The following is a 19,286-nucleotide window of genomic DNA, read 5'->3' as shown; positions in this document are numbered from 1 at the left end:
TATGAAAACGAGGTTTTTGAGCACTGAAATCTAAAACGAACAATTTAAGTGACTATGCGAATTACCGCAATGCGTTGAAATCTGCGCCTGTCTACCTTAAATTTTCAAATAACCAAGCGGTAAAATAACAACCGCTCATTAAATTTCATCTTCGCCTTTTTATTTCCGGTAGAAATGAGGTTCCATGAAGGGTTTATGTACAGACAGGGAATTCTAGCATGAATCTTTATGAAACTGCGGTGATTTGCAGTGTAAGTTGTCAATAAGCCCCTCCTCTTCTCCTACTACCGTGTTAAAGGTCACACCACTATCTGATAAAAAAAAACAACAGCCATCGCTTTAACTACGCACAAATCAACATAGAACGGGTACAAAGTTGTATTTACTAGATAGCATACAAAGTTGTACTTACTAGATAGCATACAAAGTTGTACTTACTAGATAGCATACAAAGTTGTACTTACTTGATAGAATGCAAAGTGGTATTCACTAGATAGCATACAAAGTTGTACTTACTAGATAGCAGAGTCGTTGAGTTCGTACTCGTACCCCCGGGATACGGCTATCCTAACCCCACGGTCCTGCCACAATGCCCTCAGGGCGCTTGTCATATGTGGGAGCATCATGTGGTTCTTGTCGAAGCAGCACGTGCATGTTAGAGTTGCCTGTGCGTTCGCCTATAACGTGAATGACCTGTGCTATTACAAACACTGACAGTATGACCTGGAATAGCGTTCTATTAAGTTGTTATATCGCCATACCAACAACTACATTACAACATACAATCAAAAACTTCACGTTCTATTTTCTATAAAAAAAAAAAACGCGTATTTGAAGCATAATTATCATCACTCTCTTGTTATTGGTTAAACAAACATGGAAGGTATGCCTTATAGCAATGGTTATCTTATTGCGACAAACTGCAAAAACTCATGTCGATGGGTTGTTAGTTGTTCCAATGCCATAGGATCTATATCTGTGGATATGACACAGAACGTACCCACATAGCTAGAGAAGAGTGCGAAACGAACGTAAAACGAAACGAACCGAAATCAGATTGAATCTGTATTATATTTAGTTTCCGAACATTTGCGGTTCTTTGTTGATCTGAACTGTACAGATTTCGCATCTAGAATTGCATTTTTCTGGTATATCAGGATAAAATTTCATCTTAATCGCAGAAAACAGTTCAGACTTAATAAACGTACTGTAGTTTTCGGTTTCTCTTCGTTTTATTCTGTTTTCCTTCGTCAATTTACAGAGACCCGCTGCTACACCATAGACTGAACAGTGTTTACCTGTAGCGCGATGTGTACAGTAATACACCTCCATATATATGCCAGTATTTGCAATGTAGTTATGCGAATTGACTAAAACTCAAAAGCACTAGCATGACAGGTGATATTTCCCTGACCTCATTAATTGTGAGTTCATACTCTGTCCAAATCGTTATCTTATTTGCGGAAAGAATAGTCAGAGCGTTTCTATGTTACATTTTCACCAGTGAAATAGCAGAAATTATAAATTTGACAACTTATAACTTCACTGCAGTTAAGATATACAGAATGTTATATCTTCATGTGGGAAGATATTATTTTTATCATATACTTGTCCGTTATAAGGTTCGTTTTGTGAGAAAGTTAGCTGCAGACTCTGCCCGGCACTCGCCAAATGTTTATCGGTTTACTTCCGATTCAACACATTTAAGAACAGTCACGCCTCAGTTGCACCCCATTTGTGTCATTGTTAATCATTTCAATGTGATTTAAGGATCGAAATATATCTTTTCAATATAAGCAACACAGTTCCGTTCAAACATAGTCTTAAAGATGTGCTACCGCGCAATGTAGGATATGTTTGAACGGAATTGGGTTGCATACCATCATAAATGCCTAAAAGATGCATTTCAATCCTTACATTTATGTTGAAAACAACATAAGACAATATTATTTTATCGTACTTTGTGGTCCCATTTGGTTAAAAAGTAACCCTTGCAAAACGGCGTATAACTTTGGTGTCACGTGTACCGTCATTAGAATATGGCATCAAATATTACATACCCGATTCCCGCATTTTTTTGCAGTAATATTTCCCTCGATTATTTAACCGACAATTTAGATTTTTTCGTTATATACCATATATACCAATATTATAACTGGTGTTTTGTACTAGTGAAAATCAATTCGGTATTCTGCCACACTTGTGACATGTATATTTATATACAACGGGATGTCTAACGTATTTTTGTTTTGAGGATTTAAAGGAAACGAAAAATCGCAATCACGCTAGAACAGTATCAATTAAAACGATCATGACCAAGGAATCTAGTGCCATATAGCAGGCACGACCGATCGAACGTCCGTCAGTCCGGTCCTTACGTACCCGGTTCTTTGGATTGTCCAAGTTGATCCGTAACAGTCCCATACCAGTGAGTACGTACTTCATGGATCCCAACAGATTGTCCAGTACAGCTGGCTGTAATGTATAGATACATAGGAATGATATTAAAAACGACAGATCAATACAAAATACAGTTAATTCCAACCTACATCCAAATTACAGGTACATACAAATACAAACCCTCTAACTAGAGGTACGATTTTATACAAATCACCTACAGTGGGAGTACACATCTAGCTATGCCTATAAATGAGATGAAAAGTGGGGATCCACCATTACCTTGACTATATACAGTGGGAATCAAACAATACCTGGACTATATACAGTGGGAATCCAACAATACATGGACTATATACAGTGGGGATCAAACAATACCTTGACTATATACAGTGGGAATCAAACAATACCTAGACTATATACAGTGGGGATCAAACAATACCTGGACTATATACAGTGGGGATCCAACAATACCTAGACTATATACAGTGGGGATCAAACAATACCTAGACTATATACAGTGGGAATCAAACAATACCTAGACTATATACAGTGGGGATCAAACAATACCTAGACTATATACAGTGGGAATCAAACAATACCTGGACTATATACAGTGGTAATCAAACAATACCTGGACTATATACAGTGGGGATCCAACAATACCTTGACTTTAAACAGTGGGGATCCAACAATACCTTGACTATATACAGTGGGAATAAAACAATACCTGGACTATATACAGTGGGGATCCAACAATACCTTGACTATATACAGTGGGGATCCAACAATACCTGGACTATATACAGTGGGAATCAAACAAAGCCTGGACTATATACAGTGGGGATCAAACAATACCTGGACTATATACAGGGGGAATCAAACAATACCTGGAATATATACAGTGGGAATCAAACAATACCTAGACTATATACAGTGGGAATCCATCATTACCTTTACTATATACAGTGGGGATACATCAATTCCTCAACAATACCTCGACTAAACACAGTGGGAATTCAACAATACTTCGACTAAACACAGTGGGAATCCTTCAATATATTTACTATATACAGGGGGAATCTATCATTACCTTTACGATATACAGTGGGGATACATCAATTCCTCAACAATACCTCGACTAAACATAGTGGGAATCCATCAATATATTTACTATATACAGTGGGAATCCCACGATACATTTGCTATATCCAGTGGGAATCCAACAATACCTAGACTATATGCAGTGGTAATCCAACAATACCTGGACTATATACAGTGGGAATAAAATAATACCTGGACTATATACAGTGGGAGTCAAACAATACCTGGACTATATACAGTGGGAGTCAAACAATACCTGTACTATATACAGTGGGGATCCAACAATCCCTTGACTATATACAGTGGGGATCCAACACTACCTTGACTATAGACAGTGGGAATAAAACAATACCTGGACTATATACAGTGGTAATCAAACAATACCTTTACTATATACAGTGGTAATCCATCAATATATTTACTATAGACAGTGGGAATCTATCATTACCTTTACGATATACAGTGGGAATCCATCATTACCTTGACTATATACAGTAGGGATCTATCATTCCAACAATACCTTTACTATATACAGTGGGAGTCCAACAATACCTGGACTATATACAGTAGGGATCCAACAATATATTTACTATAAACAGTGGGGATCCAACAATACCTTGACCATATACAGTGGGAATTCAACAATACTTCGACTAAACACAGTGGGAATCCAACAATACTTTTACTATATACAGTAGGGATCTATCATTACCTTTACGATATACAGTGGGGGTCCATCAATACCTTGACTATATACAGTGGGAATTCAACAATACCTCGACTAAACACAGTGGGAATCCATCAATACATTTACTATATACAGTGGGAATCCCACGATACATTTGCTATATACAGTGGGAATCCAACAATACCTGGACTATATACAGTGGGAATCCAACAATACCTTGACTATATACAGTGGGAATATATCAATACCTCGACTAAACACAGTGGGAATCCATCAATATATTTACTATATACAGTGGGAATCCCACAATACATTTGCTATATACAGTGGGAATCCAACAATACCTAGACTATATGCAGTGGTAATCCAACAATACCTGGACTATATACAGTGGGAATTCAACAATACCTCGACTAAACACAGTGGGAATCCATCAATATATTTACTATATACAGTGGGAATCCAACAATACATTGACTATATACAGTGGGAGTCCAACAATACCTTTACTATATACAGTGGGAATCCATCAATACCTTTACTATATACAGAGGGAATCCAACAATACCTTTACTATATACAGTGGGAATCCATCAATACCTTTACTATATACAGTGGGAATCCATCAATACCTTTACTATATACAGAGGGAATCCAACAATACCTTTACTATATACAGTGGGAATCCATCAATACCTTTACTATATACAGAGGGAATCCAACAATACCTTTACTATATACAGTGGGAGTCCAACACTACCTTGACTATAAACAGTTGGAATCCATCAATATATTTACTATATACAGTGGGGATCCAACAATACCTTGACTATATACAGTGGGAATCCAACAATACATTGACTATATACAGTGGGAATCCAACAATACCTTGACTATATACAGTCGGAATCCAACAATACATTTACTATATACAGTGGGAATCCAACAATACTTTTACTATATACAGTAGGGATCTATCATTACCTTTACGATATACAGTGGGGATACATCAATACCTTTACTATATACAGTGGGAATCCATCAATACCTTGACTATATACAGTCGGAATCTATCAATGCTATCTATGATTTGACATCTATCGAAACCTATATAACAGATGTCTTTTTTGCAATGCCTCCGCTAAGGATCGATCCTTGGACGTTTTTTTTTGTATAGTCTTACGCTTTATTGACAGAGATATTAAAGAGAAATTATCCCTAGCCGTGTCGGTACTATTTCACCAGGGTGACAACTTCCAGCAATACCTATATGAACTACAAAGGTGGTAGACATCTTAAACGACCTATCATCACAGACGTTATTAGGTTAACAAATATTGAACAGAAACGTGTTAAAGGAAAGCCAGACAAACGAAATCAAAGAATATGTCAACCTGAAAACTACAGACAAACGAAATCAAAGACATGTGTCAATCCGAAAACTACAGACAAACGAAATCAAAGACATTTATCAACCCGAAAACTACAGATAAAGGAAATCAAAGACATGCGTCAACCCGAAAACTACAGACAAACGAAATCAAAGACATGTGTCAATCCAAAAATACAGACACACGAAATCCAAGACATTTATCAACCCGAAAACTACAGATAAAGGAAATCAAAGACATGTGTCAACCTGAAAACTACAGACAAACGAAATCAAAGACATGTATCAACCCGAAAACTACAGATAAAGGAAATCAAAGACATGTGTCAACCTGAAAACTACAGACAAACGAAATCAAAGACATGTGTCAATCCGAAAACCAAAGACAAACGAAATCAAAGACATGTGTCAACCCGAAAACTACAGACAAACGAAATCAAAGACATATGTCAACCCGAAAACTACAGACAGACGAAATCAAAGACATATGTCAAGCTGAAAACTACAGACAATTGAAATCAAAGACATATGTCAAGCTGAAAACTACAGACAATTGAAATCAAAGACATATGTCAAGCTGAAAACTACAGACAATTGAAATCAAAGACATATGTCAACGCGAAAACTACAGACAAACGAAAACAAAGACATGTCAACCCGAAAACTACAGACAAACGAAATCAAAGAATATGTCAACCTGAAAACTACAGACTATTGAAATCAAAGACATATGTCAACCTGAAAACTACAGACAATTGAAATCAAAGACATATGTCAACCTGAAAACTAAAAGGTTATGGTTAGTTATATCTTTTGAAACAGACCAACAGCTTTTAGGTAGAACAGAAATGAGGAGATATCTACAGTTTCGAAAAGAGATTTAAGTCTTGTATATATACTATAGAAAACATGCGACAGCCCTAAATAAAAAATTGTATAAAGACGACTTGGAAACTGAATGTCGATGGGCCGTACATCACGACGGTCTATTATACTATTTTGACCTTTCACCCAAAGATGTTGTATCCCCAGCGAGTTACGTCGATGTATCTATAATCAGATATTAGAGTTTCTCAAGCGTTAAGTGAGGATAAAGGCAGTATTCATGTGGCTATTTCCTTCTGAGTACACCCACTAAACCGTCGTATCCTTGGTATAACCAAGGCAACATGTTTATCGACCGGCTATTATAATGTCTATGGAGATGATAATCCATATTTTAGTGTGACTAAATGTATGATGTTTCCTTTTGTGATGGTACGTAGTGAAATTAAGGTAAAGTGTCCCGTCGTCGTGTGTTGTATCTCAGACGAAGAAGAGGTCGAATTTGTCCGGCCATTTTCTCACTTGGAGTTGCTTGGCTATATCATCATCTCAATTTACATGCAAACATCTTTGCTCCGTTACGAGGATTTGGTCCCTGTACTTCTTGGTTATAGTGAAGGAACATTAACCACTACGCCACCGGTCATATTTGATATATAATATTTTTTTCTGCAACATAACCTGGATTATTCTTACTCCCCCAAAACCCACAAACTGTAATTCTCTTTGTGTACATAAAGAGAAAGGAAACTCACTTTTCGTACACACGGTTACCTCCCCTTATTTTCGTTTTGGATGGGTCTGGTTCTGCCCTTGTTCAGGTAGCTCTGCTGGTCAGAGCGACGGTGGTCCAGGGTTCGAACCCTAGTCTAGCCCTATTGCATTTTCCACTCTGAACACTGTTTATGGATTCTTTTTCGCTGATTTCATCTTCACTTCTGTATTTCTTTCATGAAGTTCCGCAAATCATAGTTTTCTTTCGGAAATGTAGAATCAAAGCCATAGTCTGTTGGACAGTTTGTTGGAAATTTCCATTGGCTAGTTTTAGTTTTCGCCAGTGGAACAGAGATCCGATATCTCTATTACATTTACGGATATCTGTACTACTTTTGCGATCCCTCTTTGGGCATGTTAAGGTGACTTGCCATACATAACGGATAGTGATGGGTGTCCACCCCCTATAGGTACGTTGTGATATCTCTGGAGGCTGTTGGATGCCTAAGTTGATGGATTACTTTCTGATATTTACTCATTGTCGTTTGTGACGAAGCTTGATTAATGACATCAGTGTAGATGTGGTGAATTCAGACAATTAAAAATAGCGGAGTTAACTGAGGTTACCCAATATTGCTGACAGCTGTGGGAACCAGAAGAGAAACACACCGATAAAGTACAGCAATAGAAACCCTAGACAACACCACCCCTTGAATTTTTACAGATTCCTAATAAAGCGCATTGGCCTTTGTCCTTGCCTGCCGATCGTGTTACAGACTATATCCTGATCAGATGGAGACAGTGGTTACCGCTCAGGTAGGATACAATAACACCTGAAGCTGGTCGTCAGTCGTCACACAGATGCGGACTTATCATTGGAGAGCTGACTAGAGTTAGGGACGAGACTGAGGGATGACTACCGGGTGTATGTCGTCCTGTACTATTGGTGTAAGTAGGTACGACTCCACAAGGTTGTAGATCTACAGGCGGACTGACCCCGGGCTGATTATTTTATAACAACGTCAGGTTATAGCGATCATCATGCCCCGGGATAATAGCACGTGGCGCCACCAAAACCGCAACGCGCGCGGCTGACAGAATACAAGGGGCCGAAGGGGTTGACGGAATAAAAGGGACAGACGGCGTTCATACTACATGTATGTAAAGTCGAACGACCAATCAACAGAGATAAATAATATCAGTAAACGCGTTTTGTATTAATTATATAGCAAGAAAAGACTATTATAGTTAGGTGATTTTTTCGATTTTTAGTAAACGTGTTTAAAATATAGATGAACACATTTCGGATGTGTTCTGTGTTGAAGTTCTATATTCTGTACTCGATGGTAAATTAAAGCTGTGTGTCGGTGCCTTGTTGTCAGGCCAATAATAGTGTGATTTGATGGTGATAAGGGCTATAATTGAGTTCTCGACATCTACATGAAACAGCCATAAACAGTGTTTTACAATTCTAAATGACCACTTGCATGGTCATTTAGTACACATCACATCAAGATATCGGTCATTAGGACCTTGTAAACAACACACCACATGGGTCATTTGTCATCTTTAACAACACACAAAGGGTCATACAGGTCATAGTAAGTAAAGGACAAACAGCATGGTCACTGGTCATCATAACGACACATCACCTGGTCACTGGTCATCATAACGACATATCACATGGTCAATGGTCATCATAAAGACAAACCACATGGTCCATGGTCATCATAAAGACAAACCACATGGTCACTGATCATCATAACGACACATCATATGGTCACTGGTCATCATAACGACACATCACATGGACACTGGTCATCATAACGACACATCACATGGTCACTGGTCATCATAAAGACAAACCACATGGTCACTGGTCATCATAACGATACAGCACATGGTCACAGGTGATAATAACGACACATCACATGGGTCTAGATCATCGTATCGACACACCACAGGGTATAAGATCGTCGTATCGACACGCTACAGGGTATAAGATCGTCGTATCGACACATTGAAGGGTATAAGATCGTCGTATCGACACACTACATGGTATAAGATCGTCGTATCGACACACGACAGGGTATAAGATCGTCGTATCGACACCCTACAGGGTATAAGATCGTCGTATCCACACATTACAGGGTATAAGTTCGTCGTATCGACACACTACAGAGTATAAGTTCGTCGTATCGACACATTTCAGGGTATAAGATCGTCGTATCGACACACTACAGGGTATAAGATCGTCGTATCGACACATTACACAGTATAAGATCGTCGTATCGACACATTACACAGTATAAGATCGTCGTATCGACACATCACAACACATTTAAACGACAATGATAGGTCATCGCAACAACATATACAGTGTTACAGAATGTCATACAACAGTCACAGCATACATTTCCTTTGTGGGTTTACAGTTTAAGATGTGTGTAACATATATAAGCAGATACACAAGTTTCCTAACAGAACAACTTACAGGCACACCTATACATCGGTGAAGAATACTTGGATACGTTTACGGGTCACCAGCTGCCCTGTTTCATAACAGACGGAAGTTAGGTCTGTTGCCACCGCCGTGTCTGCATGCATCGTCAGAAACCTGGGCTTCCAGACTAAAAGAAACTTTTTTTATATACAGGAAGCAATATTTGTGAAATTGAATACTTCAGGCACTTTAAAAGACAATAATTACCTTGAAAGACAGTAGCTCATCAAAGGAGAAGCCATCGTTGTGAATTATTTTCATCTGCTTCACCAGTGTGCTCTTCCCGCTCTCGGCAGCACCTTAAACATTTAAAACTCACACACTCACAAAATAATATTCTTTCTTCGTCTATTGCAGAGAATGCATAAAATACGTAATCTTAATATTATATTTCAACAAACCAGGCAGATAAAACACTCCTCAAAAAGCACCCAACGATATTTAAAATGTAAACAATGAAGTCATATAAGATTTGTCTTGGACGATGTCTATCGAGTGAAGTACATTCATGCTTTAGTGAATTTTTCACACATTTTGGACGAATCATTTTTGGCCTAAATCTGTTAGGAAGCTGATTCTTTGTTTGCTGTGTCTGATGGGGCGCTGGTAGGGGGCATGTTTTTTTTTAATTTATTTTTTATCTTTAGTATAGAGTTCATAGTACAATTCACTTCTTTATGTTGCGTTGTCTTAAAGGCACTGAAGAAGGCTCGAAAGCGCATTCAAAATATTATGGAGATATATATAACACGCGATTCGAAAATGTTGGGAAAATAATCATCTCAAGCCATGGCGATCATTCATGTTTTTTGTACAAAACATTCTCACACTCGTTAAATATTTCTTGAACACAAATCCCGATCCAATAACCCTTTATCTACTAAAACTTACTCAATATCCCTACAATACCTACAAACACCAAATACCCACCTAATGGAACTATATAATACAAATAACCGCGTAATAAATAATGTCTCCTTCATCTAAAGTACCAATACTCAATATCCCTCTATCTACACACACAAGTACTCAATAACCCTCTATCTACACACAAAAGTACTCAATAACTCTCTATCTACACACACAAGTACTCAATAACCCTCTATATTCACACACAAGTACTAAATAACCCTCTATCTCCACACACAAATACTCAATAACCCTCTATCTACATATACAAATACTCAATAACTCTCTATCTACACACACAAATACTCAATAACCCTCTATCTTCACACACAAATACTCAATAACCCTCTATCTACACACACAAATACTCAATAACCCTCTATCTACACACACAAGTACTCAATAACTCTCTATCTACACACACAAATACTCAATAACCCTCTATCTACACACACAAATACTCAATAACCCTCTATCTACTATACAAATACTCAATAACTCTCTATCTTCACACACAAATACTCAATAACCCTCTATCTACACACACAAGTACTCAATAACTCTCTATCTTTACACACAAATACTCAATAACCCTCTATCTACACACACAAATACTCAATAACCCTCTATCTTCACACACAAATACTCAATAACTCTCTATCTACATATACAAATACTCAATAACCCTCTATCTTTACACATAAATACCCAATAACCCTCTATCTACACACACAAATACTCAATAACCCTCTATCTTCACACACAAGTACTCAATAACTCTCTATCTACATACACAAATACTCAATAACCCTCTATCTTCACACATAAATACTCAATAACCCTCTATCTACACACACAAATACTCAATAACCCTCTATCTACATACACAAATACTCAATAACTCTCTATCTACACACACAAGTACTCAATAACCATCTATCTACAAACATAAATACTCAATAACCCTCTATCTACAACATAAATATTCAATAACCCTCTATCTACATACAAAAATACTCAATAACTCTCTATATACATACACAAATACTCAATAACCCTCTATCTACAACATTAATACTCAATAACCCTCTATCTACAACATAAATATTCAATAACCCTCTATCTACACACACAAATACTCAATAACTCTCTATCTACACACACAAATACTCAATAACCCTCTATCTACACACACAAATAATCAATAACCCTCTATATAAACACACACAAATAATCAAAAACCCTTTATCTACGCACACAAATACTCAATAACCCTCTATATACACACACAAATAAACAATAACCCTTTATCTACACACACAAATTCACATCCACTAAAAATCTATAACACAAACAACCACTCAACAAATAACCCTCTATCTATAACACAAATACTCACCCAACAACATCATACATACAAACACTAACCCACATAAAAATTGTATCACCTATCCAAAACAACTGAACAAACCCAAAGACCAACACAATAAAACTGTCTTTAAAGGCAAAAACCCATTCAATAACGCTACCTAAAACACATAAATTGAAAAAATTTCTATATATGTACAAATTAAATCATTTTCATCCAATAATACGCTTTCTACAAATACGACACTAACCCATCATGTGTATGTATCTGTATTTTAAGAACATGTTTGAGTCTATGAAGAGTATCATGTATCGGCAAAACAACCTGACTACTACCAACGTAAATACTTAATAACCTCCTATCTACAAATACCCACCGGATAACCCCCTATCTACAAATACCCACCGGATAACCCCCTATCTACAAATACCCACCGGATAACCCCCTATCAACAATACCCACCCGATAACCCACTATCTACAAATACCCACCCGATAACCATTTATCTACAAATACTCACCCGATAACCCTTTATCTACAAATACTCACCAAATAATCTTCTATCTACAAATATCTACCCAATAACCTTCTACCTACAAACACAAATACCCCTCCAGTTACAATGTATAAGCACCAGCCCAACAACCTATATATGCAATCACAATTAGCCACCAATTAACCCCTAAATACTCCATCAACAATTCTTTATTTAAAAATTAAATACAAAAAATCAACAATATGTCTCTATTACTTACACAATACACCACCACGGTAACCCTCTGTGCCCAAACACCTGATGGTACGGTCGTAATGTAATCGGGGGAATAGACCGGAAAGCATTGATTTTAAATCAGAGTCAAGTCCATAGAGAACCACATACACTAAAGTACGGCCTTGATGTTTTGGACAGACGGCTATTTTACAGTGACTCTAAACACCTGACCTAATATTTCGACTGTTAGGTCCACATAGTGACCCGATATTTCGGCCATGAGGTGAGAGTGAAGTGTATACGTAGACGGAGAGATCTAACCACATGAACCCCATCCCAATATGTAAACAACTGTCTCGTATCCCCAGATAAAACGGCATTTAAAGCTACAGGTGAGTCCCCAACAGGTAAATACTAAATACCTGTCAACACTGACACCGTGTAGCCAGTCTTATCTGTATAAACATTACACCTCATTATCTACGTTTTACAAATGCACCCAGTGGGCTACGTGGCTAGAAAACATAGCTTTACCCCAGGACACAAATGAGGTCTCCCCAGGACATACAAAGTCTACCCAGGACACGGGGACATACGTGTACACCGGTAACAAGTACGGGGGTCTACCCTGGACACAAAGTTTACACCGGACGCCCCGACCAAAGGGTTCTACCAAGGACACGTGGCCTCTGGGATTACACTGCACACACGGGGTCTACTCGGGACTTGGGGACAGATACAGGATACAGGGTTAACACCAGACACACGGGGTTCTAATTTGGGCATGGAGACAGATGCTGGACAATAGCATGGGTTTACACCGAACACAAAGAGTCTACTCGGGACTAAGGGCAGACACAGGACATGTGGTACACCGGGCACATGGGGGTCTACTCGGGACTTTGGGACAGATACAGGGCATGTGGTTTACATCGGAAATAAGGCCGGGGGTCTACTTTGGACAGGGGGACAGATACAGGACACTGGGTTTACACCGGACACGCGGGGCCTAATAGGGACTTGGGGACAAATACTGGACACATGGTTTACACCGGAAACACTGGGGTCTAATTATAATCGGAACATGGGGACAGATACCGAACACTGGGTTTACACCGGACACACGGGGTCTACTCATGTATACATGTTCGTATGTTTTTATGTGGCTCCGTACTACTTTGACACTGGTATCGATACTATAACCATTATAAGGAGCAGCATTCATTTATGATATCATACAGGTAATCGTGTACCGAAGACACAAACAGGCCCAACCCACCTACGCATCGTCTAAACGCTGTCTACAAAACCGGGGGTAATCGGCTTTAACAGTTTACGTCCTGATGAACACTAAATGGTGGGTGGCAGAAATAGGATTTCTTTGTTTTGATTGTAGATTTGTTGAGTTGATACCACGCTTCCAGTCATGTTGTATGTACACGTATCACGTCGACATTCCTCAGCTGATCTGCCGTGACCTGCACATATACGGAATTCTTCATTTATGATCTCATTCATAAAGCAGAGGGCCTGTGACACCTGTAGTGTGACCGTCTTGCTCGCCTAAGGACACTCTTACATCAGATATATAAATACGTCTGCTTTAGCCTTTCTTTATACAACAACCACTTCACACGATAATCTTATCTGTAAAATAAACCTAGTTGATTTGGGGCCCGTATATAAGACACGGGATAAACCTACATATTCTATTCGTTAACCCTCACCATACGTGTAATAAATATATCATGTTTTTCAAAGAAGTCGATAAGTTTTGCATTTTGGAGGCTGTTTATAGGATGAGTTTGACCACGTAGGTACCAAAGCCAAACAACACAGATTGCCCCTGACAAATAACAAATGTTATCCCAGACAACCATCACAGATTACCCCTGACAAACAACAAACGTTATTCCAGAAAAACAACACAGTTTACCCCTGACAAACAACACAGATTGCCCCGGACAAACAACAAATGTTATCACAGAATAACAACACAGATTGCCCCAGACAAACAACAAATATTATCACAGACAAACAACACAGATTGCCCCTGACAAACAAAAAATGTTATCCCAGACAAACAACACAGATTACCCCTGACAAACAACAAACATTATCCCAGACAACCAACTAAAAAATAACCCTGAAAAACAACACAGGTTACCCCTGACAAACAACAAACGTTATCCCAGAAAAACAACACAGATTGCCCCTGACAAACAACACGGGTTACCCCTGACAAACAACAAATGATATCCCAGACAAACAACACAGATTACTCCTGAAAACAACAAATATTATCCCAGACAACCATCACAGATTAACCCTAACAAACAACACAGATTACCCCCGACAAATAACAAATGTTATCCCAGAAAAACAAAACAGATTGCCCCTGACAAACAACACAAATTACCCCTGACAAACAACAAACGTTATCACAGAAAAACAACACAGATTGCCCCTGACAAACAACACAGATTACCCCTAAAAAAATATAAAAAAATCCCAGACAACCATCACAGATTAACCCTAACAAACAACACAGACTACTCCCGACAAACAACAAATATTATCCCAGACAACCATCACAGTTTACCCCTGACAAACAACACAGATTACCCCCGACAAACAACAAATGTTATCCCAAACAAACAACATATAATATAAAGCTCATCCCAAATAGACAACGTACACTATATATGTTAATTAAGCTCATCCCGGATAGATTGCAGTTTTCCACAAACAATAGCTCATCATAAAAATCATTTACATCACTCATTCAACATAAACAACAGTGTTTACCCTACATAAAGCTCAACACAGGGAGATAACATACTTGATGTCAGTCAGACACAAAATAGCTAATGTCAGACTAAACAAATATCTCAGTTCACCTCCGACACCTCATAAAAACCCACCTCGCTTTCAAAATGTCTATTATTTATATAATACGTGTCATTTACAAACCACTCGGTTGCTTATGTTTCATGCACCCATTATCAAATTATAAATATCCCATATCCCACACTTTAAAGCCAATTTTCGTGTAGTTATAGCTAGGTTTTTGCGGTACAACAGTCACAAATACACCACCGAAGGGAAATCAGATATGGTACTGTCATTCAAATGGGCAGTTACTCGGGTTATCAGGCAGAGTATGAGAACATCCATCAGACGCTCGTCCTACACAACGGAAAGAATATGTACAACGGGTCAGTATGTTTTGGGTCCTATACAGAACATGTGTTTAACTGACATATTAACGATAAGACCAAAAAAACACCCACGGGAGATGTCTTTTTAATTAACATCCATTAGACAATGTGCGTTGCAACTCCAGGCGTCATCAGTGTAAGGTCCTATTGCCAACATTTGTTTGACCAGTTGACGTTTTCCATATTGGGTCCTATTTACAACACGTATTGTACCGGTGGGCGTTTTCAGTTTTGGGTCCTATTGCCAACATTTGTTTTACCACTTGACGTTTTCCATATTGGGTCCTATTTACAACACGTATTGTACCGGTGGGCGTTTTCAGTTTTGAGTCCTATTGCCAACATTTGTTTTACCAGTTGACGTTTTCCATATTGGGTCCTATTCACAACACGTATTGTACCGGTAGGCGTTTTCAGTTTTTTGGCCTATTGTCGACATTTGTTTTACCAGTTGGCATTCACCGTATTGGGTCCTATTGAGAACATATGTTGTAACAGTTGGCGTGCTGTTTCAGTGGGCGTTCTCTATAGTACATCCTATTGACAACACGTGTTGTACCTTTTGACAACACGTACTGTATCAGTGGGCGTCCTCATTATTAGGTCCTATTGACAACATGTGTTATACTGGTTGTGTTTTCAGGCTAGTACCTATTGACAACACGTGTTGTATCAGTGGACGTCCTCGTTATTAGGTCCTATTGACAACAAGTATTGCACTGGAGTGTTGTTAGTATGGGGCACCAGACACAGCACTTGTTTTGTGTGTTAATATCTGGTATCAGAAATCATCCTTGAAAGTTATAAGTCTGTTGAAGTTAAAATAATATGATAGATTACATTCAAACTTTTAGACGTCTGTTGTAGTTGGAATAATATAAAATATTTCATTCAAACAGTCAGAAATCTGTTGTACAGTGTAGTTAGAATAATATAATATATTACATTCAAACAGTCAGAAGTCTGTTTTTACAGTGAAGATAGAATAATATGAAATATTACATTCAAACAGCTAAAAGTCTGTTGTAGTTAGAATAATATCATACATCTCATTGACAGTTAGAAGTCTGTTGGAGTTGGAATAATATAATAGGTCTCATTGACATTTAGAAGAATGTTGTAGTTAAAATAATATAATATATTACAGTCAAACATGTATCTGCCGACAGGAGTACTTACAGCCCCTACAGGTACCTAAATTGTGTTTTTGTGTGAAAGCTTAATGAACCGAAGCAGTTATAACACTCAGCAGCCCCGGGGCAACATAAAATGGAGCGTAACATGGAAAGTGTTTTATGTCCGCTATGTAAAACATGTTAGCACTATTTGTTATAATAGAGCATATCCCCCTCCGGTCTCAAATATCATGGAGAGGGGATTATATTTCGCTGGGGATTTGGGCGCACAGGTACTCCATTGTGTCCGGTAAATACAAATATTGGTTCAAATTGATACAACACAGTCACGGTCGTATTAATGGTCTACGTGGCGCAAGGGTACAGCAAAAAAGGGCAAATTGTTACGTCATATAAAGAGATCATTCGCATGAAATGCTGTTGGGACCGGGGAAGTATATGTCAATATAGGAACAATACTTTGAGGAATATGTAATCGTTTCGATAAAGCTAAGGAAAATTCAATCGTGAAGATCTGATTTGCGCTGACGGATAGTAACACCAAAACCATTATAATGTCCATAAGCATTCAGATACAGACGACCGGTGGTACCGCAAATATACATACAGATACTGACAAGTAAAATAAATATACATACAGATACTGACAGAGGGTAACATAAATATACATACAGATACTGACAGGTAACATAAATATACATACAGATACTGACAGAGGGTAACATAAATATACAAACAGATACTGACAGGTAACATAAATATACATACAGATACTGACAGAGGGTAACATAAATATACAAACAGATACTGACAGAGGGTAACATAAATATACAAACAGATACTGACAGAGGGTTACATAAATAAACATACATATACTGACAGAGGGTATCATAAATATACATACAGATACTGACAGAGGGTAGCATAAATATACAAACAGATACTGACAGGTAACATAAATATACAAACAGATACTGACAGGAAACATAAATATACATACATATACTGACAGGTAACATAAATATACAAACAGATACTGACAGAGGGTATAATAAATATACAAACAGATACTGACAGGAAACATAAATATACATACATATACTGACAGGTAACATAAATATCCATACAGATACTTACAGGTAACATAAATATACATCCAGATACTGACAGGTATCATAAATATACAAACAGATACTGACAGGAAACATAAATATACATACATATACTGACAGGTAACATAAATATCCATACAGATACTTACAGGTAACATAAATATACATCCAGATACTGACAGGTATCATAAATATACAAACAGATACTGACAGAGGGTAACATAAATATACATACAGATACTGACAGAGGGTAACACAAATATTCATACAGATACTGACAGAGGGTAACACAAATATACACACAGATACTGACAGAGGGTAACACAAATATACATACAGATACAGACGACCGGTAGTCCCGCAAATATACAAACATATACTGACAGAGGGTAACATAAATATACATAAAGATACTGACAGAGGGTAACACAAATATCCCTACAGATACTGACAGAGGGTTACACAGATATACATACAGTTACTGACGGAGGGAAACATAAATATACATGCAGATACTGACAGAGGGAAACACAAGTATGCAAACAGATACTGACGGAGGGGAACACAAATATACATACAGATACTGACAGAGGTTAACATAAATATACATACAGATACTGACAGAGGGTAACACAAATATACCTACAGATACTGACAGAGGGTTACACAGATATACATACAGATACTGACGGAGGGTAACATAAATATACATGCAGATACTGACAGAGGGTAACACAAGTATGCAAACAGATACTGACGGAGGGTAACACAAATATACAAACAGATACTGACAGAGGGGAACACAAATATACAAACAGATACTGACAGAGGGTAACACAAGTATACATACAGATACTGACAGAGGGTAACACAGATATAAATACCGATACTGACGGAGGGTAACACAAATATACAAACAGATACTGACAGAGGGGAACACAAATATACAAACAGATACTGACAGAGAGTAACACAAGTATACATACAGATACTGACAGAGGGTAACACAGATATAAATACAGATACTGACGGAGGGTAACACAAATATACAAACAGATACTGACAGAGGGTAACACAGATATACATACAGATACTGACAGAGGGTAACACAAATATACATACAGATACTGACATAGGGTAACACAGATATACAAACAGATACTGACAGAGGGTAACACTGATATACATACAGATACTGACAGAGGG

At 37.9% G+C, this 19,286-nt stretch overlaps 1 protein-coding gene across 1 annotated transcript in view; it reads right to left on the bottom strand.

Moving 5' to 3' along the window:
* Window positions 1–19,286, bottom strand: part of LOC110456187 (guanine nucleotide-binding protein G(o) subunit alpha-like) — a 36,289-nt gene that overhangs the window by 14,739 nt on the left and 2,264 nt on the right. The window contains exons 2-4 of the mRNA XM_021506765.1: window positions 9,829–9,920; window positions 2,383–2,475; window positions 517–677 (exon numbers count right to left, since the gene is read on the bottom strand). Coding sequence (XP_021362440.1) covers window positions 517–677; window positions 2,383–2,475; window positions 9,829–9,920 — 346 coding nt within the window. The remainder of the gene's footprint in view (window positions 1–516; window positions 678–2,382; window positions 2,476–9,828; window positions 9,921–19,286) is intronic.

The sequence above is a fragment of the Mizuhopecten yessoensis genome, unplaced genomic scaffold, assembly GCF_002113885.1.
Source record: "Mizuhopecten yessoensis strain PY_sf001 unplaced genomic scaffold, ASM211388v2 scaffold8557, whole genome shotgun sequence".
NCBI classification, from domain to species: domain Eukaryota; kingdom Metazoa; phylum Mollusca; class Bivalvia; order Pectinida; family Pectinidae; genus Mizuhopecten; species Mizuhopecten yessoensis.
This window is presented reverse-complemented; position numbering and strand designations above follow the sequence as displayed.